The sequence below is a fragment of the Gopherus flavomarginatus genome, chromosome 5 (genome assembly GCF_025201925.1).
Source record: "Gopherus flavomarginatus isolate rGopFla2 chromosome 5, rGopFla2.mat.asm, whole genome shotgun sequence".
Lineage (NCBI taxonomy): Eukaryota > Metazoa > Chordata > Testudines > Testudinidae > Gopherus > Gopherus flavomarginatus.
Genome location: NC_066621.1, coordinates 118,986,374 through 119,012,370, shown reverse-complemented (window position 1 = coordinate 119,012,370; position 25,997 = coordinate 118,986,374). Strand labels below are relative to the sequence as shown.

The 25,997-nt window shown below is 49.1% G+C and overlaps 1 protein-coding gene across 6 annotated transcripts in view; it reads right to left on the bottom strand.

The window, feature by feature from the left end:
• TMEM63C (transmembrane protein 63C) overlaps positions 1–25,997 on the bottom strand; it is a 70,467-nt gene that overhangs the window by 13,551 nt on the left and 30,919 nt on the right. For 3 of the 6 annotated variants that reach the window (XM_050955670.1, XM_050955668.1, XM_050955669.1), the window contains exons 2-12: positions 14,885–14,996; positions 14,131–14,358; positions 13,041–13,120; positions 9,074–9,161; positions 5,852–5,889; positions 4,671–4,813; positions 4,196–4,247; positions 3,409–3,517; positions 2,655–2,728; positions 2,091–2,171; positions 1,348–1,468 (exon numbers count right to left, since the gene is read on the bottom strand). In XM_050955670.1, coding sequence (XP_050811627.1) covers positions 1,348–1,468; positions 2,091–2,171; positions 2,655–2,728; positions 3,409–3,517; positions 4,196–4,247; positions 4,671–4,813; positions 5,852–5,889; positions 9,074–9,161; positions 13,041–13,120; positions 14,131–14,328 — 984 coding nt within the window. In that variant the 5' untranslated portion in view covers positions 14,329–14,358; positions 14,885–14,996. Of the gene's footprint in view, positions 1–1,347; positions 1,469–2,090; positions 2,172–2,654; positions 2,729–3,408; positions 3,518–4,195; positions 4,248–4,670; positions 4,814–5,851; positions 5,890–9,073; positions 9,162–13,040; positions 13,121–14,130; positions 14,359–14,884; positions 15,000–25,997 lie in introns of all 6 variants that reach the window. The other 3 variants (XM_050955667.1, XM_050955666.1, XM_050955672.1) reach the window with 2 other exon arrangements.

Here is a 25,997-nt window from a genome sequence, read left to right as displayed (position 1 = left end):
CCCAGCTGTGGTGCCTATGAGACATCAGCCAGTGAATGATGCAAGGGGCACGTAGGGAAAGCTGGCCCTTACATTGTGTAACTGTCAGGAAAGAACCTGCAAATGCACTTACGGATTTTAAACCTGACTCTATTCGGTTGTATCCCTCTCCCAACACCCTTCAGGTGTTCCCTGTCTTCTTAGGCCCCCATCCTGAATGGAGCTGCTCTGTGTGGGAGGGGTCTATGCTGGTGCACACAGGGGTCTGCCAGTGAGAAGCAACTTGCAGGATCGGGGCCTTTGAGTGTCAGAGCCTATGTTTTTCTGTGGGCACATACAGCACCTAGCACAAGGGACCCGATACTCAGGGGTGGCTCCAGGCCCCAGCATGCCAAGCGCGTGCTTGAGGCGGCAAGCCATGGGGGGCACTCTGCCAGTGCCGCAAGGGCAGCAGGCAGGGTGCCTTTGGTGGCTTGCCTGCGGAGGATCCGCTGGTCCCGCGGCTTCGGTGGACCTCCCGCTTGGGGCGGCAAAAACCCTTGAGCCGCCCCTGCCGATACTAATTGTGGCTTTTGCGTACTGCTGGAAGAAATATTAAGTAGTGTTCAACAGCTGACAAATGCTAACCCAGGATGCACAGCTGCAGTGAGTTAACTGTGGCGGGGAGGTGCCCAGGGATGGGTGTGAAAGTGAGAGTGACTGTATGTCATTCCAGTCTCTCCAGGCAGACACGCTGCTTGTAAAAGAACAACACTAAAGTCTGTGTCAAGGAGACAGCTGTCTGGGTTGGAACAACAGCTGCAAGTGATGGTTTGTGCCTCGAGAGGGCAGTAGCAGGTGAGTGTTTCCTATATACACAGTTCAGGTTCCGGAGTGAGCCACCTTGGGTGCCTGATTCTGTGGGTTGTTTTTAGGGTGACCAGATGAGATGAAGAAAATATTGGGATATATGGGGTGGGGGGTGTCCGCCGGCAGAGAAAAAAAAAAGCTGAGTGCTGCCGGCGGAGCAACAACAACAACAACAACAAAGGCCGAGTGCTGCCGGCAGAGTGAAATATCGGGACGAACCACCCAAATACCGGGACGGTCCCGATTTTATCGGGATGTCTGGTCACCCTAGTTGTTTGTTGATCAATGGAAACCTCCCTCTGGCCCTGAGGGTTCCCCTGACCCATCTCATTCTCCTGAGCCTCCATCCCCCAGTATGCATGGTGGGAAGGAGACTGGAGAGCAGCATTGTTTAGTGGCTGTCACAGAAGCAGAGCTGTGTGGGGAGGGGAAGCTATAAGAGAATCTCTGATTAGGGGCCTGGGGCTTGTTGGGGTCGAGTGTTATCCAGCCCCACCCTCCACAACTGTGATCTCTTACCTGTTCAAAGGTGCAGCTGCGGCAGCAGAAGATGCGGGCGCAGGGGTGAGTTTTGATCATGATTTTCCCCTCTTTCTGTGCCTTGGTGGTGAAGTAAAGTCGTCCCTTCATTGCCTTGCGCCTGCCAGGAATAGGATCACAGAAGACACTTCATGAGGCCTCCCAGAAAAGAGAGCTCCCCTAATTTGTTGGAAAGGAGCCTTTTTTCCATATACTCCCAGATGCACCCTGTGTCTTCCATAACATGCCCCCTACAGCACACCAGGCCAGAAATATCCCAGATGTACCAATGTGGACAGGGACAGAGGGGGAAGCCTGATACGCTCATCCTGCTGGGCACACTCCTCCTGGCATGGGAGCCTGGTGCCATGCTAACACTAGGAGGAGACAGTGCTCATTAGCACTAGAGAGACCTCAGGTACCCCAGGCACAGCCTGCCAGATAGGCAAGGCCACTAGGAACCTCAAATAAAGAAGTCTCAAATGCCAAGGGAGGCCAAGGTGTGAGATTTCCCTTGGGACTCCTGAGGCCATGTAGACAATGTGGGTGTGCTCCCCTGGCATACAGGACTGTTCTTTTACAGGGTAAACTAGATCCAGGCAGGATGACGGCTCTGGAGAGCCTGCATAGGCAGTGTGCATGCAGACTCTTGAGCCCATCAGTGGGTGATATGCAGGCACCATGAGATAGCTCCATGGGACTCCTAAGGAGTTCAAGGCACCAAGGCCCCAGCGCAGACTCACCTCTCTCCATCCAGCTTCATCAGCTTGTGAACATCAAAGCAGAACTGGACATTGGTGACAGTACAGCTGGGATAGGCCTCGCTGCAGGGCACATACAGAGACAGACATGTGAGACCCTCTCTCCCAGGAGACTGAAGAGACTCAAACCACTTGCTTCTCCCAGCCCCGCTGACTCCTCATCTCCAACTCCGCAAGGAAGGGAGAGCTGGGATTGCTGAGGGGGACAGCCTCCTGGCCCCAGACCACTTACCAACCCCCAGGATGTGAGTCTTCCTGGGCAATGTTGGATGAGAAGAGGGAGGATGGCTGCATTTTCTGTACCTGTCTTTGCCATGGCAGCCAGCAGGGGGCAGAACCACTTTCTTCATTACCTGAGACCTTTGGCTGCTGGCAACATCACCTGCTTTCCACACTGATGTTCCTCTAATGTTTTCACCCCTCATCCAGACCATGGGCATCCCGACCTGTCTCCCTTCAGTGAGTCGTCAAGAATCAGCAGAACCAGGGGCAGAGAAGCTCACAGAGATGGGCACAGATCAAGCAGCTACCTGTGGTTCTACTCACTGAAAATGCTTGATGACAAGGGAGGAGTCTGTGATTTCCTTGGGAATCCGGGTGACCATCAGTGTCCGGGCAACCTGGGAGAGGAGAAGAGGAGCTGAGATAGAGGAATCGGGGAGCAGAACCATGTTTTGTCTTGCATTCACAACACTCCCGCCTCTGCAGCACCTCACATTCTCCCTGGAAGGAAGGTCAGTATCATTTCTACCATTGCACAGATGGAGAAAACTGATGCACAGAGACTTGTACAAGATCATCCTGTGAATTGGTGGCAAAGCTGGGATGGAATCCAGGAGTCCTGAATCCCAGTCCCCGGCCAGTTCACTAATATCCCTCCAAGAGGTGGGAACAGAACCAGGAGTCCTGACTTCTAGTTCCAGGCTCTAATTACTCAACCACACCCTCCCAGTGCTGGGAATAGCCTCTGACTCCTAGGCCCCCTGCTGTAACCACTAGACACTACCACCTCTTACACTGCTTGGACATGGGTTGAGCTCAGTCCCTCGACAGCAACACATACAAGTTTAAACTTGATGGGGGCACAAAATGGTGCCTAATCTGAGGGTTTCTTTCATTTTAAGGAGAATGGGAGAAATCCACCTTCTTTTTCCCAGTTAACCGAACTCCAAGCCATTCGTAAAGATCTAATGTATTCTAACTGTGGCTCGTTCAAAAGCACAGATGGCAAAAGACAAGCAAAGTTGTGCAGGGTCTCCCCTTCGGTTGAGAGGGGCAGAAGAGGACTGGGGCAGCTTACCTTCTCATCCTCCTTGTATTCGAGCTGGACAGAGTGATGAGCCATACAGAGGATGGTGATAATGAAATAGATGAGAGCGAAGATACTGTGCAGCCACAGGAGACGGTCTCTGTGCAAGAAAAAAGGAACAGATCTGCAACCTAACAAAGCAGCACCCCTATTGGAGATCAGTCAAACCCACTGCAGTCCCGTCCTCCCCTCCACCTGGTTTGCTCATCACAGTGAAAACCAAAAGCACATAGCATCCATGCTCATAGCTACTGCAGTCCCTGCCTCTTCCAGCACAAGGTGCTGTAAGGAATGGATGCAGGAAAGTGAGCTGCTGGCAGTTCAGTTAATGCAGTCCTAGTTTCTGCTAGTAGGGAGCACCAGAGGGAAAGCTGCAGGAGCACTAGCTGAGCTGCCGGAGGAATGAGGCAGGAGAACTTGTAAACTCAAGCTGCTCCAGACCAAACTCATCCCAACAGGAGGTGCTGTACTGAATGGTGTAGGAGTGCTGGCTGGGGAGGTGCTAGCTCCAAGCTACGGCAGTTCCAGCAGGAGGTGCTATTGTGCACGGTGTAGGAGTGCTGGCTACCATGTCTTCTTATACAGGTGTCCACATCTGGCCATCAGGTGCTCACATGTCTTTGCAGTGCACGAGTCGTGCAGATCTTTATGAACTATGTAAAAGAAAACCCTGTCCCTGGTCCCAGGCCCCACATTGCTGATGGCCTAACCCTGTGCCCCTGGCAGCCATCTCCACAAGCGGCAGAGAGTGCAGCTGCAAGGTGTGGGGGGAACGTACTGTGTTGGGACGTTGGTGATGGTTGTCCGGCCAAAATGAGCTGGACTGCTTCCTGGAAAAGAAGAGGGGAAGCATGGAGGTTATGGGAGTGCCGCGCATCTCAAGAGGTTCAGGCCCAGAATACAAACAGCTTCTCTATGACAGATGCCTGGGTCCCCTCCTGGCTCCTTCCTCTCTGCTGCTTCCCCAGGGTTTCTCCTCCTCCTGCAAGCCCCAAAGCTTCTCTGGTCTCCCCCATTTCCTATACCCCATAGCTGGCCACCAACCCACACCCCATGGGGCCAATCTCCCAGGCATGACCCCCTGCACTGAACCAATCTTCTGGGCACCACACCTTATTCAGAATCCCACCTTCCCAGCTAACTGACGGCATCATCAGTCCCCCATCCCGCTTGGTGTATGATGCCCACCCATGTGCTGTGCGGATCTGTGCTCTGCCACTGGGATCACGCAGTGGGCTTGGAGAATTACCTACCCAAGAGATCCCCAGAGAAGTTGACAGGCAGGATGACAGCCACAGAGAGCACACAGACGATCATGACCAGCACCAGGATGTGGCGCTGGAAAGAGAGGTAGGTGGTGGCATCGATCCCACACTTGCTCTGGAGCTCCTCATCCCTTACCGACACAGAGGCGGATGGTGTGTTAGTGCAGGTGATGTGAGATCACCCATCCCTGCTCAGGGGGCATGCCCCCCTCAGCCCCCCACCACTCTCCAGTGGAAAGCACCAGCCCCAAATACTGTAGGGCTCAAACTCAGGCCATCCCTCCAGAGAGCACATACAAGATTCAGGAGGAGAGTGCTCTGAGTCTCTCCCTGGAGGATGGCATTTTGGCACCCGTGGAATGGGACATCTGGGACGTCTAGAGGGTTGCAGACTGGTCCCCAAGGGAAGGGCTGGGAGGGAGCCCCATCATTTGGGACATTAAACCTGGGCTTGGACAAAGCCCTGGAACGTACACTGAACGGAACAATCCTGCAGTAGCCCCTGGAGGAGCCTAACCGGACCTCTCCATCTCAAACTCCAACACAATAGGTTGTCCCTGACATTCCATGGACCAGATCCCTCGATGAACACAAGAAGGGATGGTGATCTCCTAGCATTTGGAGAGTCCAGCCAGTGAAACACCAACAAATCTGGACACTTTCCTGAACTAGCCAACTCTGCTAAATGGGAGGTGGAAATCCCCTGGGCCTGGTCTCTCTTAGGGGAGTTCCAGCCCTTTCTGATCCCCACTGGCCCTGAGAACAGACTTTTTGGGCAGTGCTTCACTCTTCTGGACATGATCAGAACCAAGGGCACCACAAAAATGAGGGTGGGAGGGGAGAAGTCTGTCAAACTTTTTCTGAACTTCAGGTATATTGTGGGCCTCCTGAATGTCCCTCAAGGTGGGAGAGGAGCACTCACCAGAACCAGGGCAGAGGGGAGATGGGACAGCACACAAGGGACAGCAGGATGTAATGAACAAAAAGCCCATGTTCCCCTCCCCGTCCAGGGGAGGTGCTTTCTGATCAAGGGATGCCAAGCAGATACAGCAGCACTGGGGTATTCACTGGTGATGGGTGGTACCCAGGTGGTGTCTTGGATACACGGAAAGGCAGAGAGAGGCCAGGTAGCTGCCATCCAATGCAGACAGGAAAGGACATGTACTTACTTCATTTGGTAGATGGAAATGAGCCAGGAGCAGAATCCCTGGAAGGGAAGATAAACAGGATCAGCAGGTTGAGAGCAAACCAAGGTACCAGAAATGGAGCGTGGCCTCAGAGTGCTTCACATTGTGGGGAACCAGGGACAAGCCATGCCGTGATTGTGGCCAAGGAGGCCAGTTGGGGGCTGGCTGCACGGCAACTATTGCTAAACTAACAGAGCTCCTGCTCTGCACTCAGTGACCAGCTCTGACAGCACAACTAGTGTCAATGACGACAGAACACGGAGGTGATCACCTCTGTTTTTCTGAAAATGCCAAGGGACCTTTAGTGTTCAGATAGCAGCCAGCAGAAGGACTGGAGAAGACATTCGAGGAGAGCAGAGAGGAGCTGACAAATAAATGCACCAGGCTACATTCCTTCTGGGGGAAATCCATGGGCATGAACCTGGCTAGCAATTCCTAGAATAAAGATGACTCTGGGGGGACATGATCACAGCCTACAGAAGCCGTCAGGGTGACAGTACAAGTGAATGAAGGGAATTAACAACGCTCTCAGGAGATGGCAGGACAAGGAGGTTATGGCCCTGAAGTGATGGAAGGAAAAGTCTAAGCTGGAGATTAAGGAATTTGTCTTCACAGCAAGAGCAGCCAGGGAAGAGGCTAGGAGAGGGAAGTCCCATCACTGCAGAGATCCGAGAGTGGGTTTGAGAAGTATGGTAGGTGGGGATGACAAGGGCTTGAATCCTCCAGAATCCAAGGACAGACTCAAGCAGCTTTCCTTGGCACCAGCTGGCATGGCAGACCTCAGCTCCAGGGCTCCTCTGAAGGACAGATCCTTCGACAGCACAGCAGTTCCCTTTTCAGCACTGCACAAAGGCATTAGCCCTGGAGAGGAGCTTACCTCCCTGGGGCAATTCTCCCTCCACAGGATACAGGCCACTCCCATGGCCTTTCATTTGACTTGACCCCATGGAGGAAAGAGTCCTTCACACAGTGATTCCTGCAATGTACGTGTCCCACCTCTCCCCAGTGACAAGTGAACAGGGTCACAAGTCAGAGGGAAATTGCCAGAAACAGGAGAATTCCTGGTAAATGGACAAGACCTGCTGTGGAGAAGAAGAGGCAGCTCCAGGAATGTCACCAGAGCCACGGCCAAAGCCAGTTCAGGGGTTCATCTTTTTGTTAGTCAAAGCTTAAATTTTTCTATATGACAAACATGCTCAGAGAGCAAGAGCAGGGCAATGGAGAGATGGAGGAGAGGGAATGAGAAAGAGAGACAGGTTGCATCTACCCTGGGAAATTTAGGAAAATCTTCCATGGAGGGAGTGTGACGGTGCACCCCATAAGGCTTCATGGAAATATGCTTATTAATGTATATATATGACATAACTGGAATATGTTTTGTGCTACATATGCCATGTAACATATCTCTGTAAAAGTTATGATCTACTGAATCTATTCATCCTATTTGTATGCATGTGTCGTTGTATTCAAAGTTATGAATATTGGCTGTGTACTTGCTTGATTTCTAAGTAACCTTAGTAAAGCATTTGGTCAGCTTCTTGAGAAAGGAATATGCAAATTACATGCCCAGTCAAGAAACACTTAAAGGACAATGTATCTTGGAAAGCTCCAATCCACATAAGAAGTCTACCTGAGGATGGTCAGGGTAGCATGTAAACAATGGCTCCTGCCTGTAAGAACTGAGTCATGCATGGACATGTGACTTGCCCGTGTGACTCCAAAACTCCATCGTGGAGCTGGACTTTGCATAGGAGAGAGGAGGGGGTCTCCACTCACAAGAGAAAGTCTACTTAAACCCCTGGGAGGCCCCTCCATTTTGTCTTCAGCTAGCTAAAGAGATAGCCTCTCTACCCCCAAGGATACCTGAAAGAAACTGGAACAAAGGACAGTAACTACAGGGGGTGTGAGTGATTGCTGGACCCAGGCTAGAAGGAGACTACTCTGTAAAAGAAAGCTTACTGGAATTCCTCTGAGCCCATGTCCAGACTAACCCGCGGCATCGGCGGGTTAAAATCGATTGCTCGGGGATCGATATATCGCGTCTAGTCTGGACGCGATGTATCGATCCCCGAGCGCGCTTACATCGATTCCAGAACTCCATCAACCCGAACGGAGTTCCGGAATCGACATGGAGAGCCGTGGACATCGATGCCGCGCCATCTGGACGGGTGAGTACCTCGATTTTAGAAATTCGACTTCAGCTACGTTATTCCCGTATCTAAAGTTGCGTATCTAAAATCGATTTTAATACCCTAGTCTGGACGTGGCCTAAGGGTGAGGTTTTTATCTGTACTCAGTTTTCTTACTGGATTAGATTCAGACTTGAGTGTTTTATTTTATTTTACTTAGTAATGCACTTCGTTCTGTTACTACTTGGAACTACTTAAATCCTACTTTCTGTATTTAATAAAATCACTTTTTACTTATTAATGAACCCAGAGTATGTATTAATACCTGGGGAGCAAACAGCTGTGCATATCTCTCTATCAATGTTATAGAGGGTGAACAATTTATGAGTTTACCCTGTGTAAGCTTTATACAGGGTAAAACGGATTTATTTGTGGTTTAGACTCCATTGAGAATTGGGCATCTGAGTGTTAAAGACAGGAACACTTCTTAAGTTGCTTTCAGTTAAGTCTGCAGCTTTGGGGCACATGGTTCAGACCCTGGGTCTGTGTTGGAGCAGACTGGCGTGTCTGGCTGAACAAGACAGGATGCTGGAGTCTCAAGCTGGCAGGGAAAGCAGGGGCAGAAGAATCTTGGCACATCAGTTGGCAGCCCCCAGGCGGTTTCTGTGATCCAACCCGTCACAGGGAGTACTGACACAGACAGCACTCAGGAGCTGCTACTACCATGTTATCTAACCCTGTTGGGAATGGATCTAGAAAACACAAGGGCAAAAAGCACCAGTGTGCTGTCAGCTCTAGCACTCCCACTGCTGACACCAACAACAGCTCCCCTGGTGCTAGATCAATGGGGGGGATGGATTTCCCAAGCATCGACACTCACTGTAAGAGCATTAGAAAATTGCCGCTTCCCAGGAAAACAAAGGGCAGCTCCTGGCTCCACCATTGGTTCATATTAAACAGGAAACTTCAGACTGGTGACCTAATCTAATTTTAAACCTGTGCTCCCTGTAGTAGAGAGAGCTCCTCTTTGCACAGGATGGAGCTAATTTCCCTCCCACATCCCACTGAGACTCACCACATCTTTGTTATCGACATCCGGCGGGCTGGTCTCCGACGGTGATTTCTCCTTCTCACTCTGCTCCCCATAGAACAGCGACGTCAAGCTTCCAGGCAGAGGGAGGAGAGAGAGGGCAAGAAAGGGGGCACAGGATGGAGAGAAGGGGAGAGAAAGAAGAGAGGGAATGAAGGAGAAGCACAAGAGAAGGAGCAAGAAGGATGAGGAAAAACCCCAAGATTCTGATCAGACCCACTTCAAAGTGACATTTTCCCCCACAGCAAGCGACCCCTTTCTGAGAAATCAGCCAAGCCAGGACAGCATTTGTGCGTTTCTAGCCCAGCAGCTGGAAGGGATTTTTCAGCTCAATAGCTGCATGGAGTCAGCTCTCTCCTCAGACAGTTTAAGATGGTGAATCAGCAGGTGGCAAAAGGTTTCTATACATGCAGCAACTGCACCCCAAGAACCTGCCACTCCCAACACCTCCCCAGCGAATGGCACAGATTCAGTTTCATGGGAACAGCGGTTACACACACACAGTCATTGTCTAGGACATATTGAACTGTATTGATGCCCACTGCATACAGGAGAAATGAGACAACAAGTCAGTCAGTAATGATAATATCATAACAAATTGGTGTATGTGTGTCTGTCTATGCATGCAATCGCTGTCCTCTGCACAGCAGAATCAGACCTGTTTCACTGTGGGTCACAGTCCCTATAGTGCTGGCAGCTAATGGAGTGTCACCTTTAGCTGAAGTGCTAGGGCTCTATGCTTTTGGAGTGGGAGCATCCCAGTTTTCTCCTTGCTCATGCTGTTAAGTTCTGAATGGCCATGGATTTGTTACAATATAATAACACTCTGTCCTCTATCTCCATTTGTTCAAGGTTCTCTTTATGGTTCACAAACACTGCTCACGCTTCACAAAACCCATGTGAGGTCACTACCTTCACGACAAGTTAAAGGAAGCTCCTCAGACCGAGGGGCAGTGGGGGAAGATATTAACTATTCAACACTTCTCCCTGTGCTGGCTCCTTTCCAGGAAAATCCCTTTTGGTTTACACTTGGGACTTCCTGGAAGTAATGAAGAGAGAAATGTCCCACCAGATCAAAGTAAAAACAAGATCCCACTAGCGCATGAGGCTCTATTGTCTGGTTGTTTCCCTGCTTCTCTTCTGTTATCTCAGATACTTTGGCTAAAGAAGAGTTCCCCACTCTTTGCTCCAGCGAGGTCATAACTACATGTTTGTGACATCATTATGGCAGTGACTGCAACATCACTGACTCACCACTATGACCTCACTTGCACTATTCTGGTAGAAGAGGAAGAGTTTAGGGAGCGAAAAACTCTTAAAGGGACAGTGTCAAATCATTTGTGCTGGAGTTTAGATTGTGTGAGAAAAATGTTTTTCAAAACTTAATAATAAAATTACAATAATACAGTAATACCTAGCTCTTAAAAGTGCTTTTCATCAGTATGATTTCAAAGCACTTTACAAATGAGGTCAATGTCAGTATCCTTATTAACAGCAAGGTTTCCATTAACTGAATGGAGAAACATTTTTGTTTAGCTTTAAAACCTTTCTGGCAGTTTGGGAAGCCTCAAACCCAGCAGCCTTGGGCTACTGCCTGGCGACTAGCAAGGGAAAGTGTCAAGAATGAAGAGGTGAAAGTGACCAGGCTAATGTCACTGCCCAGGAGGAGTGAAATTCAGGGAGTAAAGCGAATAGGGGATCACTGGGGAAAAGTGACTTGGATTTTTACAGTTCTGACTGTTTTAAACATGCCATGTGACATTCTAGTACTATATTTTAATGGTGTCTGCTGTTTTAAATCTTGACTGTCCTTTTAATCTCTCCAACAAGTGAAAACATCACTGACACATTTCCAGATTTCGAACCAAAGGCAGTGCTTGAGAAAAATCAAAGAAAATAGAGGCTCAGAAGAGGATTCTGGAAAGAATTCCCTAAAGCCAACCCCATCTCTCTCAGAGACACTCTTCCCTACCGTCCTCCAGAAATAACAGCCATGGGAAAGAAAGAGGAACTGCTGCAGGGATGGGGAGCAGGATGGCTGTGAGGTGCTGAGAAACATGGCACCTGTCGGGAGGATGCCTGATATTTTGGTCTGGTTTCATGCTGCCAATCAAAGCAGGTTTGGACTTGTAAATGGGGAACAACATCTCTCAGAATCCCGACATTCTTTTAATCAATAACAAATATAGGATCTGATTTTTTTTTTAATTGTGTTGATCACATTTTTCTCCTGAGTCCTGTCCTAAGGCCCAGCTGGGTTCTAAACCCCTGGAAATCTGCAGGCTAGGAGAATACTGACGTCCTCCTCCACCCAACCAGACTAGAGCACCAGGAGAACCTCGGTGCTGTACCAGAAACACTTAGCATTCTCTCCCCTCCTGCTGCCAGACAACACTCTGTGCTGAGGCAGTCTCCTGCCCCTTTGGTGGGAGAACTGGCTCCAACCCCTGTGGGAAAGCAGCTGCTGTTTCTCTTTCTTTCCCAGGAAGGCATTTTTCTTGTCACCAAAACCACAATCACCAGATCACCATTATCATTACTCGTAGGAATTCCATGTGCTTGGAGGGATTCGGCTGGTTCAGAAGTGGGGGAGAGGAGACAATTAGAAGTATCAGTAACCATTCAGGATACTTCTATCATTCCCTGCTTATCCTCCCAGTTTTATATCCCCAGTTGACTATCACCCGCCAACCTGCAGCCCATTGTGCCTGCATTCCCTCCAAACGTTCATCCCCACTCAACTCCACCTCAGACTATGAGTAAGATAATGACAACAAGAAGCCAAGTGCCATGAACCCCCCAATCATCACCTACCACCCACACCTCCAGCTCTATTTTTAAACAACCTTCACCCCCACACCCTTCCATCCTCTCATCCCGAGCAACCTGTCTCCCAAACCCACACCTCCAAACTCCCCATCTCTCCTCCTCTCGGGTCATATCATAGTACACAGATTTCATTCAGATACATGCTCTGCGCCCCTCTGATACTTGCGCCCTCTTTGCCAGAAGACCAGAGCATTAAGCCACATGTCAGCATTTAGCTAGTTCCATATCCCTCAAGGACCCCTGTGCTGATGATAGATCCTTCTCCCATTTCCATCAGTAGCTGTTCTACAACAGCGTTCAGCAGGCATCAGATCAGGTCCTTAGGGAGCCTTGACATCCCTGGTCAGGACCTTTTGCCAAGGGATGATGCAACTGCTGAGAGGGAGGTGGAGGATGGGGTCCTCTCACTGTTAGTGGCTGGTGTGTTAGCTCAATAATTGCTGCACATGCTAACGGACTAGTGAGGGGTTTGTTATTTAACCTTTTGGTGCATTGTTTCCTATTTCTTCCTGGTTTTCCAAGAAAGAAAAAAGGAAGGAACATGTTCCTTAGTTCTGAACCTACAAGTGAAAGCTAACGCAGCCCTGGTGCTGACTCTGATACACCCACCAGTGTCACTCTAGAGAACGTGGCCCTGCCAGTGCACGGACAGCCCTGCCACTTCCACTGCTACAGAATCAAACTTGCCTTCAATCCGGCCACAGCGTGGGGACAGGAGAGAGCTCCAGAGCTTACCAGAAGCAGCATTTCCCGCCCCAAAACCCAGCAGCACAATGGGCACTAACTGGCCTACGTCTTGAAAGGCTCAGCAGAGAAGTTGACCGGGCCATGGAGGCTGACCTGCCCTCCCATCCCTAGCCAGTGTTCCTCCGGGGCATGAATGAGGGAGCCTGTGAGAAAAGCTTGCCCTGCTGCCACCCATGCTGTGCCTCTCCGTGGGGATGAACTGAGCTGCTCAGCCACCAGAGCTGCTAGTCTGGCACCGTTCAACAGCCCTGACATTGACTCTTCTGGGCTTGTTTTGGAATAAGGGCAGGGAATAGACCCTGCAGCTCCTCTCCCTGCTCTGTCACAAACACTTGGGGGGTGCCACCAGCCCCTAGGAAGGGAGCTCAGTCCTTACCTGTCATTATCCATCAGCAGGGCCAGGCGCCCATAGTCCCAAGCTGCTTTCCGAAGGCAGGAGAAGACCAGGAGGAGGAGCTGCATCAGGAGAGGGAGAGTAAAGGGTTGATGTACCAGCCCCACCTGATTTCTAGAGGCCTCTCCATTCAGAGAGGCTGCCCTCCACAAGTGGTCCCAGTCATGACAGCAGAACCAGTTAAAGCTCCTCTCAAAACCAAATTGAGGTCTTGCTCCAGTGACTCTGCTGCAACTGGCTTCTGGTGACTTCACTCACGCACTGCAGCAGAGACCCACATAGTCCAGAACACTACACTCCCACATCCATCCACACAAGGTGAATATACCCACACACAGGCACACAACCAAGGTGACCATACACACATAGAAAGGCAGAGACCCATATAGCCACGGTAAGCCCCCCCTCATCTCTTTCTCTCTCTTACACACACACACACACACACACACACACACACACACACACACACACACACACACACACACACACACACACACACACACACACACACACACACACACACACACACAGAAACTACCTCCCACCCTGTAGTCAGAGCTGTATGCCCAGCATAGTCACACAATACAACCCTTCCACACCTTCCCAGGCTCAGCTGTACACCCACCATAGGCACAACACACACTGGAACCCACCCAGATGCCTACAGGCAGAATCGGATACCTGCTGCAGGCTCACGTAACGCACACACATCCATGATTATGACACTTGTCTTTTCTCGGGGACTCCACCTGCACAAACATGGCCTCATCGGCACCAGGAAAATCAGGGCCCATAGTTCACCACCTGGCCAGCTCCATTAGCAAGAGCTGCAGTGGAGACAGGGCTCAGGCATTCTGACCACTGTGTCATCTGACCATGCTGAATAGGTGCCATGGTGTCACACTTCAAAGTCCTGGTGCGATTCTAGCCACACTGAGTCACTCCCACTCCTGAGGCCTGCCTCTTTCCTTCCCCAGTTCACTTGAGGCACTGCCGAGAGACTGGGCAGACACCGGGAGCTGGGGAGAGTGAGTAGGGCACCCTGGCATAGCCCCCTCCTCGCCTCGCTCACCAGCCAGAGGATGAAGTTGATGGCGAGCACGGTGGGCACACCGCCGAATGGCAGCCCCTGCAGGACCGTGCTCCGGGAGCGGGCGCTGAAGCACTGCTCCTCTGTGCTGTTCGCCAGTGGGTCCAGGAAGCTGAGGACATCCAGGGAGACGGGGCTGGCGCCCCCGGGTGCAGGCTCAGCCAAGTACATGCTGTCCATCTATGCTTTCACACAGACCCTGCAAAACACCTAGGAAGAGTCCATTGGGGCAAGATGGAGTTGGGGAGTAGGGGAGCGTTAGCGGGCAGGAATTCACAGCTACTGCAGTCCTGGCCTTTCCCAGCAGGTGGAACTGGCTGTGAGCACAGCTATTAGAGCCCCAGCCTCTCTCAGCATGAGGCACCTCAGAGATGAGTGTAGGGCAAGTAGCTGTAGGAATGAGCTCCTAGCTAGTGCAGTCCCAGCCTTGCCCAGCAGCCAGCGCTGTAGGGATCAGCACAGGAACATAGGATGGGAGAGCTCCCAGCAACACAATTCCCAACCTCTCTCAGCTGGAGGTGCTGTAGGAAATGGGGCAGGGTTCTGCTGGTGGGCTGCTCACAACTTCTCCAGCCTTAGCCTCTCCCAGCAGGAGGTGCCATGGGGAATGGGACAGGGTGCTGGTTGCAGGGAAGCTCCCATCTGCTCCAAGCCCTGTCCCAGGGCTACACTCCATAAGACTACACACGATTGTTGTCATTTGGCTTTTCAGATGCCGTCTCATTTTTATTCATACCTGACCAAGGTCCCTCGCTGCCTTCCCCACTCAGTCCTGGCGGCTGGAGTCAGTCACTGCCATCATGGTGCGGCCAGTGTGCAGGAACGAGGCACTGAACCGTTTGCGTGAGCTGCTATGAGTAAAAGAGACACTGATACTAGGAGAGGGGCAGACAGAGTTCTGTTCACCTTGTTCCCACACCACCTTAGTTTCATCTTTTAAATTACACCCTCCACCCCCCTCTACCAATACCCAGAATCTTTGATGTTACAGATACGAAAGTCCTACCTGCCAGCATAGGACTGTTCACTCTGGGATATTTCCTCGGCTTTACTACAGTCCAATCGTCAATGTCCTAAGCAATGGGGCTCCCACCGCTTCCCCGGGAGATGACGTGACAGCCTCACAGAATTCGCTGTTAGGAAATATTTATTGCTATTCACCTTCAATGACTTCAACCCTTGAGTAATCCTCTGCTCTCCTTGGGGCTTCCTCCCTTCAAACACCTGTGACCCACTACTCACCCCTTGGTCATTGCTTAGTGAAGCCAAATAACCAAGCTCTTGTAATCTTTCCTCATAAACCAAACCCTCCATCACTTTTATTGCTCTCCTCTGACATCCTCCCAACTTGCTGATATTTTTCGGGCCCTGAGGTGCCTGGGATTGATCTCATAGCAGCCATAAAGCCAGAGTTCATTGCTTCCCTGCTCCTGGAGGTGCTGTGGGAAACAGGGCAGAGGCACTGGCAGTAGGATGACCAGATAGCAAGGGTGAAAAATCAGGACAGGGGGTGGGGGGGTAATAGGTACCTATATAAGAAAATTCCCCAAATATCGGGACTGTCCCTATAAAATAGGGACATCTGGTCACTCTAACTGGCAGTGGGGTTGCTCACAGCTACTCAGATCCTGGCCTTGCCCACCACTTGTTCCTGCACTGCAAGCCCAGAGCTATTTTTCCAAGTGTTCTCGTCTCTGTCAGAACTTGTCTTCGCTAGGAAATGCTGTGTTAAAACAAAACAACACATTGCCAACCACAACTAACAGGTCAGTATGGACCTAGCTGTGGTTGGCAACGTGTGAGGTGCCTTTGCTCTTCACAATAGTGTTTAAACACAGGAAGGCTTTCTACTGCCAACAGGCCTCAATGGCCCTCCAGAAGTTGGGTCAGCTGGACTCCATCACATCAGACTTATCCAACAGTTGAGCTATTTTAGCATTGTTCTGACTCCATTCGTTTTCCCTGGTAACCAGAGGAAACCTCCTGGTCTGAGCCGCTCAGCTAATCCTCAAAGCAGCTTTTTTGGAAAACAGGCACTATGTTAGCAGCTCCCAGCAGGCACTGGTTTTCTGCCTATTTCCTCTGGCTCTGTCAATCTTGCTGTGGTTTCACATTCTTTCCTTCTGAGCCCTCAGCTGATCCCAACTGCTCCTGGCCATTTACTGCATTTAATTATCCCAAGTTGCTCTATACCAGTGGCTCTCAACCTTTCCAGGCTATGAAAGTGTCACAGCACACTAGTATTGAAAAACTGCTGACTTTCTCATTTTTACCATATAATTATAAAATAAATAAACTGGAATATAAACATTGTACTTACATTTCACTGTATAGTACATAGAGCAGTGTAAACAAGCCATTGTCCATATGAAATTTTAGTTTGTACTGACTTTGCTAGTGCGTTCTACGTAGCCTGTTGTAAAACTAGACAAATATCTAAATGAGCTGATGTACGCCCTGGAAGACCTCTCAGTGACCTCAGGGGTACATGTACTCTCAGTTGAGAACCACTGCTATATAACTCCCGCCTCAGCCTCCGTCAAGGCTACATTCTGACTCCCAGGATTTGCTGCACCAGATCCAAGCATTGTTCCCTGGCTTTCCTCTCCCCAGTCTCTCGTGGGGAGACGGGGCATGTAAAGGAGCAGGATGCCAGTAGATGTGGCCAGTGCTGGCTGCATGCTCAGTGTTCATGGAATGAGGTGCTCAGAGCTACCTATGGAGCCATCATTTTAAAACGGTGCAGGACCCTGCATGCCACAAGTCACAAAGTCCAGCCCCACGGTGCCAAGACAGCAGTGACTGGAAGTATTAAAAGGTGGCATTGGGGGTGGAACCATATTGACTTTAGGCTGCAGCACCACGATAGCACACCCCATAAGGTTCAATACAGCCTGCCAACCCTATCAGGCCAGATTCTCTGGGCTAGATCCTCTCTCATCCCCAGAGCAACAGGTTTAGTTGAATCCCAGGGCCTTGCCTCTGACTGCAGAGACTAAGCACAGTGCCGCAGTGACAGCAAGGTCATCAGCATGGAAGAGAAGGTTGGTTCAAGGAAGGATATTGGAGACACTGCTACTCCCACACACCCTGGAGATAGATCAGTCACCACTTCATCCTCTACTGATACTGGAGAAAACCACAGACCCAAACCAGATCCTGTGTTTCCAGGACTGGGCTTGGGCCCTAGATGTCACTTGTTGCTGCCGGGAGGGGGAAGGGGATGTTGTGTCATTCTTGTGACCATCAAGCCAGTGAGAGTTGACCAGGAGGGAACCAGCTGAATAGCAACCCTAAAATGTACTCAGAGCCACCATGCTTCTGATAAGCAAATCAGGGAAACAGATACGTCTACTATGAGGTGGGTGCACAACTGGTTGGAAAATCATACTGGAAGAATAGTTAACAATGGTTCTCAGTCAAATTCACAGGGCATATTGTGTGAGGTCTCGCTGGGATCTCTCCTGAGTCTGGTTCTATTCAATATCTTCATAAATGATTTGGTTAATGGCAAAGAGAGCACACTGATAAAGTTTGTGGGTGATACCAGGCTGGGAGAGGTTGGCAAGTGCTTTGGAGGGCAGGATTAGAATTCAAAATGATCTTGACAAACTGCAGAACTGATCTGAAATAAATAGGATGAAATTCAATAAGGACAAGTGCAATGTACTAGACTTAAGAAGGAATAATCAATTCCACACACACAAAATGGGAAATGACTGCCTAGGAAGGAGTACTGCAGTAAAGGATCTGTGGGTTATTATGGATCACAAACTAAATATAAGTCAACAATGTAACACTATTGCAGAAAAAGCGAACATCATTCTGGGAAGTATTAGCAGACACGAAAAATAATTCTTCCGCTCTGCTTAGCATTGATAAGGACTCAACTGTAGTATTGTGTCCAGTTCTCAGCACCACACTTCAGATTGGTGTGGACAAACTGGAGAAAGTCCAGATGAGAGCAACAAATATGATTAAACGTCTAGAAAACATAATCTATGAGGGAAGATTGAAAAAATTGGGTCTGTTGAAGTTTGGAGAAGTGAAGGCTAAGGAGGGACATGATAATCTTCAAGTGCATAAAAGGTTGTTTTAAAGAGGAGGGTGATATATTGTTCTCATGCACTGAGGACAGAACAAGAAGTAATGGGGTTAGATTGCAGCAAGAGTGATTTAGATTAAACTTGAGGAAGAATTTCCTAATGCACGGAACAAATTAGCTAAGGAGATTGTGGAAACCCCACCACTGGAGGTTTGTAAGAACAGAATAGACAAACACCCGTCAGGAATGGGCTAGATATTACTTAGTCCTGCCTCAGTGCAGGGGACTGGACTATATGACCTCTCGAGGTCCCTTCCATTTCTATGTTTCTATAGAGAATCCATGTTGGCAGGTGGCCAATTAGCATGGCACAACAAACTGAGGCCTTTAGAGAATTCTTACTGGTTCTCACACATATCCCTGGGTCTCTCTCACTGCGCACTGTCATCCTTGGATGCTTTGGGACCCCTGGCTTAGCACTACCTCCCAATCCTCTCACTAAGCACTGTACCCCATAGCCTTCTGGGGGTCCCTCACTAGATCCACCGCACAGCCCCCTCTCTATTGAAACAAGTTAAAAGAGTTGTAATTAACATTCATCACATTTATAAAGGTTCCCCCTGATCTTGAAGTAGCTTCTGCTCCCCAGCCACCCAAAAAAGGTTGATTGTAACTTGCACAGCTGGATGGGAGGGGGAGCCTGAACACACGTCAGGTGCGTGGCTACCTGCTGCAGAGTGCATTAATGCACAGGAGCTTGCAAATCTTACAGGGTCTGAGATTTTTGTTAGCCCTTTGTACAGGTGGTCAGGGAGAGCTGGTGGCAGGAAATACAGGTTTCACTGTGCTTGATTTCTGGAGCAGCAGATTCCTGGTGGGAGACTCTGGGCCCTCTGTCTCCAGCCAGTATTTTTTATTATTCGACCTGTTGCTGAATCTGGAAGCTGCCCCTCCTCCGAAGCACAGAAAGGCCATTCTGCACTACCTGGTATGCTGAGTTATGTAGCACTGCCAAAGGCCGCTCAAGCTGATCTGCTGCCCTAGGCAAAACTTCAGCATGCTGCCTCCTCCTGCCCTCTAGGATAGAGGTTCTTAGCTGGGGGCGGGAGGCATGTTAGACTTGTCAGTGGGGGGTGCAGTGAGAAGTGCCAGGTCACAGCGCCACTCATACAAGTTTGGCCTGGCCGCCCTTCCATCATGATGAGGGTGGGGCTGGCTGGACCAAATCTGAGTGAGTGGTTCTGTGACCTGGCACTTGGCCCCCCACTTTCTCGCTGCACCCCTGGCGCATGGGGTCGCAGCACCACTCAGCTTTAGCCTAGCCTCTCCTGCCCCAGGCAGCTGCCTAGTTTGCCTTTAGCTAAGGTGGCCCCATAGCACTTCTCTGTTTAATAATAATGATGCAGACTGTCTCCCTCACCCCTGGGTACTGCAGAGATGGGAGCTTTGGAGAGAGCCCTCTTCCACCCGGGTCACTCCTGACCCTCTGTGAAGTATGGTGCTGTGCCAATGGAGAGACCATCCTTTACATGAAAAATGAAGCTGTGGCCTTGGCTGGCGTGCCCACTAAAGATTTCATGGTGCTTAGTAAAACTAGGAATTTGAATCCCAGAGCCCAATTTGGGTAATTCTATTCTGCCTCCCTGAATTTACACAGCAGTTCCAGCAGCAGACAACAGTGGTCCCTAAACTGGTGCTGGCTGCTGCTCCTTGTTTCTAGCTGCTAACTCACACTCTTAAAGGTGAATAATACATGTAACACTTTTCTACTGCATCTTTCCTACTAAGGCAATCTCTGTAGCTGCCTCAGAGCTGTTAGCTGATCCCTGGTGGGACTGGAGGCAGGGCCAGGTGATGGTGAATGGGTGTCTGTCAATGAAGATATGGCCCTTGCTATGAAAACATTTGCGATCCCCTGGCATACAGGATGGTTCTTCCACAACTTGCTGTGTGCTGTTGCTGTGTGCTGTTAAATGTTACACCTCAGAAGTGGATGCATTTCAGGGAAGAGTGAGTGATCTCTGTTGGGCAAGAACAGTTTGGGATCTTTCAGGATGAAAGAGGCTATAGAAACTTGTGATATTATTACTGAGAGACTCTCCTGTCCTCTAGCTTGGGACAGGATCAAAAAGTGACTCACACAAGCTACTCACTTGGGTTTTCTCACCTATCTTTGGTTGGAGATGCTGTACCGCCTAGATTTCTTCCCTTCCCCCCACCAAAAGGCCCCACATTGGACCAAATCTCTTGAAAAGAATTTTCCTAATACGTTTATTAAGGTTTACCATGACTCAGTTTCCACACAGGCATTCCTATTAGTCCAAAGCCCACTTGATGTTCATTACAACCAAAATACAACTATAAGCATATATATATACACACACCTGTATTTCCTTCCCTAGCAACAAAACAGTTTATAAGCATAGGCCAAAATGAAACAGGTTCAGACCTGGGAGACACCTTCCCATTATGGTGTGACTCGAGGCACAAGGAAAAGTTCTGACAAAGAACCCTTAGCAGACACTATACACTATAACAAGCAAGAGATGTCATTGCTGGTTGTTGGACCTTAGCTCGAGTCAGATGAAGCAGTTTAGGGCTGCACTCTGCTCTCATCAGGGGTTTTCCCCTTATCTTACTTTGCCACATCTTTCCCCAACTAACATTTTTAGCCAATGATTTACTACCCTTGGTGCCAAGTTAACCGTGTTTTCTTTATTTCTGTTGCTTAGACCAAACCTCAAATAACACAACATTGGTATTACTGGGGTCACTATGAGTTTAACTCCAACAACTTTTTTCTTTCGCTTGATTTCATTCTTTATGCGCACATGCTGTAGGCCTATCGCAAGTGCTAAAATCCAAACCTAATGTGGGCCTATGTTCTTACAAACTCCATCCCTCCGGCTGAGGAAGGCTGGATTCAGCTGTCTCAGGAGCCCATCAAAACCAGCCCTGGCTCAGCCAGAGTCAGGACTGTCCATTTGGCCTGGAGAGCATGTGGGGGAAGGATCCCCCTTCCTTATGGAGGTGCAGCAGGGGCTGCATTGTATCTCAGTCACTATGTAGGTAATTAATAGCCCATCTTTCATGTACATTAGCAGCAGTGAGGCTGCACTGAGACATGTTTTGGCCAGCCATGCAGGGGAGGGGGCAGTTAAAGAGAATGGGTGTGTGGCAGATAAGTGGATTTTTTGACATCAGTCTTTACCGTAGAAAACCAGAGGGAAATTCCTACCCCAAAGTCCATTTTTATTGTGTCCTGTACTCACACCCACCTCCTCCTACTGGGTTACTCCCACTACTCCCTGCAGAATTGCATCCCCTACCATCACAGGGGGACAGTGGAGTCAGTACCAACTCAATGCCTGTGACTGAGTCACCCACGCTGCTCCCTGCAGCACTTTGGGTTCTCCATGGAGGTCACACATCCAGTACTTACTGACTTGGACTGATCCTACTTAAAATGTGAAGTCTGACAAGATCCCAGCCCAAGATGGGATGGCTGCAGGCCATTAATTTGGCCTCCCATCAGGAGAGATTCTATGTCATGTTCTTGAACTGGCAGGAATCTTTCCCAAGGCTGTGTCTACACTAGACAGTTGGATCCCATTGGGATCAGGGGCTGAACTCCTAGTTTGGGGGGCTGAGAAGAACTCTTTGCAGTATGGCTGCCTCCCATTCCTTGCTTGTCTCCTCCTCCCCTTACCAAGGCAGGGTGAACTATACGGTGAGCCCCAGAGCAGCCCCGTGGAGACGACAGAGGCTCTGGAAATGGGATTCCATGTGCATGGGATAAGTGGTCCCATGGAAAAGGAATGAGCAGGTGCATATGAGTGTGAGCAAGGTAAGTTCACTTTTCAAAGTGCTGAGGACAAGAGAATTTACTACAGCCCTCTTCTCAGTCGGCCAGTGCCCCAGCCCATTGGTCTCTAAGAGAAAAAAGCCCCCACAAAAGGCTGGTGAGGCGTCAGGGCAGCAGATGAAGGCACAGGGCCAGTGAGGGTTAGGCACTTCCCTGTAGAGCTGCACTCAATCTGTTCATTTGCTGGGTGCATGTCTCCCTCCCTTCCCCAGGTAAACAACAGAGCTGTCGCCATCTGGCATTTTCAGCTGCTAAATAATTCATCTCCCTTTTGTTAACAAGAAGAGAAAGTCTCTGATGGACGGAGCTGCTGGATCTTTAGCAAATAAACAAGGAGGCTCCTAGCAACCTGCAACTCCTGTCCCACCTCTGACCTGCTTTCCTGGAGATAGAGCCCATGACCCATGACTGTTTCCATGGTTCACTTGATGATTACCTGTTCTGTTCATTCCCTCTGAAGCACCTGGCAGTGGCCACTGAGCACTGTCAGTAGACAGGATACTGAGCTAGATGGACCTTTAGTCTGACCCAGTATGGCTGTTCTTATGTTCCTTATGAGCACTACTTACTCTTCCTACCACAGGGGGGAGCCAGTGAGCAAAGAACATAGCCACTGGGGGATGGGTGGGATGCTGTCTTTCCAGCTAGGTCCCTGATGCTGCCCCCTTCCCCACTAGCTATGTAGAGAAGCAGATTAGAGCTTTGCTGATCCTTGTCCATCCAGGAGCAGATTCTTCCTGTACATGCTGCATTTCATTTCCCTCTAAGTTTTCCTATCCACATGCTTCCCAAAGGCAAACCTCCTGTGTGCCCCCCAGATTCAACTCCATGTATATCCCAAACCAACTCCTGCCCAACTCCCTGTGCTTAACTCACTTTTTTATTGCAGCACTTTATAGAGTGTAAGAAATTCTAGGAATAGAAAGAGAGCAACCCTCCTTGGGAGCAAGGGGAGCAATAGCTCAGTGGTTTGAGCATTGGCCTGCTAAACACAGGGTTGTAAGTTCAATCCTTGAGGAGGCCATTTAGGGATCTGGGGCAAAATCAGTACTTGGTCCTGCTAGTGAAGGCAGGGGGCTGGACTCAATAACCTTTCAGGGTCCCTCCCAGCATTATGAGATCAATATAGCTCCATGTATTACTATTTTAGCACCCAGGCCCTCCCTCTAGTTCAGCTTCATTCCACCCTCCTCCCACCCAGGCCCATGACTCTGCAGCTCAATCGCAGCCCCAACTCAGCCTCCTTACAACCCCTCCAGTCCCATCACACAGCCCTGAGCTGGCTCCAGTGCATTATCCAGAACTTTTAAATCAACCTCAATCCCACCCCAAAAGTCTCCTCAGGGGCGGCTCCAGGCATCAGCACACCAAGCGCGTGCCTGGGGCAGCAAGCCATGGGGGGCACTCTGTCGGTCACTGCAAGGGCGGCAGGCAGGCTGCCTTTGGAGGCTTGCCTGCAGAGGGTCCGCTGGTCCCGCGGCTTCGGCGGACCTCCCACAGGCGTGCCTGCGAATCCGCGGAACCAGGGACCTCCCGCAGGCAAGCCGCTGAAGGCAGCTGCCTGCCGTACTTGGAGCAGCAAAATACCTAGAGCCGCCTCTGAGTCTCCTTCTCTAGACACTAGTGAACCAGGCACCTTTCCAGCTCAGGTGTTCCAAAACAAACATCCTGGTTTCCTTACAGTTAAAGCTGTAGAAGTTATTAACAAACTACATAACTACATGTATACTATGTGAATCACCAGCTGAAGATAATTTACATAAATATTCTATGATTCTTGCTTCATACATTTGGTCAGCAATAATATCATGGTAATTTCACCTTACACATTCCAATGACAACCTTAGCTCTGTCCTGCAAGACATGCTTATGAACTCTTTCAACAGAGAGGTAACTAATTATATAACTTATTTACAGAGTCATAATCATATTAACAATACATATGTTGAAAGGATGCTTAATTCTGACCCACAAGATGTTCTTAAGGCTACTCCTGGAAAGCAGAGGTTAATTTCCACATGTCATTATCACTGTGAAATACTCTGATATTCTAAAACACTGCGCTAACACCACAGTATGCAGCAGTATTGTGGGCCACTACTGCAGCATATTAAATCATTTTCTTATAAGGGAGACCTGGGTTGAGTGAAACGCCTTTTAGACACTGATTTACCCCTTTTCAAGCTGTTCTGCTGAATAACACAAGTATAAATAACCAAGAAGTATACAGTCCTCTGTATCCTAAAACTAGCTTGCCCAACTTCCCTTAATAGGATAAAGGATTTGGGTTTAAACTCTTATCTCTTATTTTGGATGTGTTTAGGAGTCTGTCTCTCTAAATTTTCCCTGAAATTTTCAGCTGGATGCATGGTTATGCTTCCCTTCGGTTCTAAACTGTTGTGTAGTATTGTTGTGTGTTGTAAAACAGCTTCTGCGTTCTGCACCAGAGCTGGCTGCATTTCAGTGTTGCATGCAGGGATTACTGTGCATAGACAATTTGTAAACATCTTTGGGACGAAAGGCCACACAGAATATACCCATAAGTGAGCATATTCTAATAGAACAAGCCAGGGACATGAAATCAGGAGACCAGGTTCTACTCCCAACTGTGCCACTGACTCACTGTATGACCCTGGGTAAATCACTTCCCCTCTCTGTGACTCAGTTTCCCCATCTGTAAAATGGGGAAAACTCTGATCTGCAACGTGGGTGTGTGCCTTAGTGTCTATAAAGTTCTTTGAGATCCTTCTATCATTATTTATTATTTGTATTGTGATAGCACTTAGGAACTGCAACCAAGTAACAGGACCTCACTGTGCTAGGTGCTGTACAGACATGGACCAAAGACAACGGTCCCTGCCCCAGAGAGCTCACAATCTGCATGTCAGCAGAGCACAACAGGTGGATGAAACAGCTGAATGAGCTGGGGGCAGGAGCTGGTTGATGAGGTTACAATAAAAAAGACTTTGGCAGAAAAGCAAAAGTCACAGTGCGTTGCTTGCCTAAGCAAGATGACAAGCCAGAGATCCCAAAGAAGGCAAAGAAATATATACACAATAAAAAAAGAAATTGTATCCAATTTATAGATAAATCTGTGACCTGCCCTGAGTTTTTCCTCACTTAATACAGATATTTGTGTTTCGACAAAATGTTCCTCCTTCAGATCTTGTGTCCTTCTCACATTAATAACAACACATTGTACAGGACATTGAGACCCTCCAAAGGAGGTCACTACAGCCAAGAAAATAATTAAGTAAATTTACAGCTAGCATGGGTAGAATAATTCATAATTCATATTTTGTTTTTTTCCTGTCCACAAACTGTCCATGAATGGCCTGCGATTCTCTTAGATGTGTTATTCAAAGTGATTTGCCAGACAATTTCTGCAAATTTCTGGATGTTTGTTTCTAGTGTCTGACTGGATGAGCATAACATGCAGAATCAGATGTCCCATTATAAATATGAAATTTGCTTTATGTGAATGTTGTCCTTTCTCTTGAACATTCCTGTCAGCAAACTCATTTGCTAGGGGATTCATGGAAAGTGAATGCACAAAGACCATGAACACAGCAAAGCAAATCCTTTGTAAAATTCAAATGAATAATCAGCCACTTTGGGGGACCGTATTTGCCTAGAGCTGATCATAATCCTTATCTATCTCCCAGTGGGGCTATCAGCTTTGTTTTGCAGATAAGAAAACACAGATACAGGGAGGCTAAGGGATTGGCTCATAGTGGTCACAGAGAGCCAAGAGAAGATGTGGGATTAGAACCCAGCAGCCCTGATTTCCAGTTCTGTGCTCTGGCTACTAGATCACACTGCTTCCTGAGCTACTCTCTTTTCTGCTCTCTTCTCCCCTCTGCCCTTCCTAGGTATGTGCTGGGGGAATTCTCTCCAGCTTGCAGGAGTGGGATGTAGGGAGAGATATAATGTCACGTC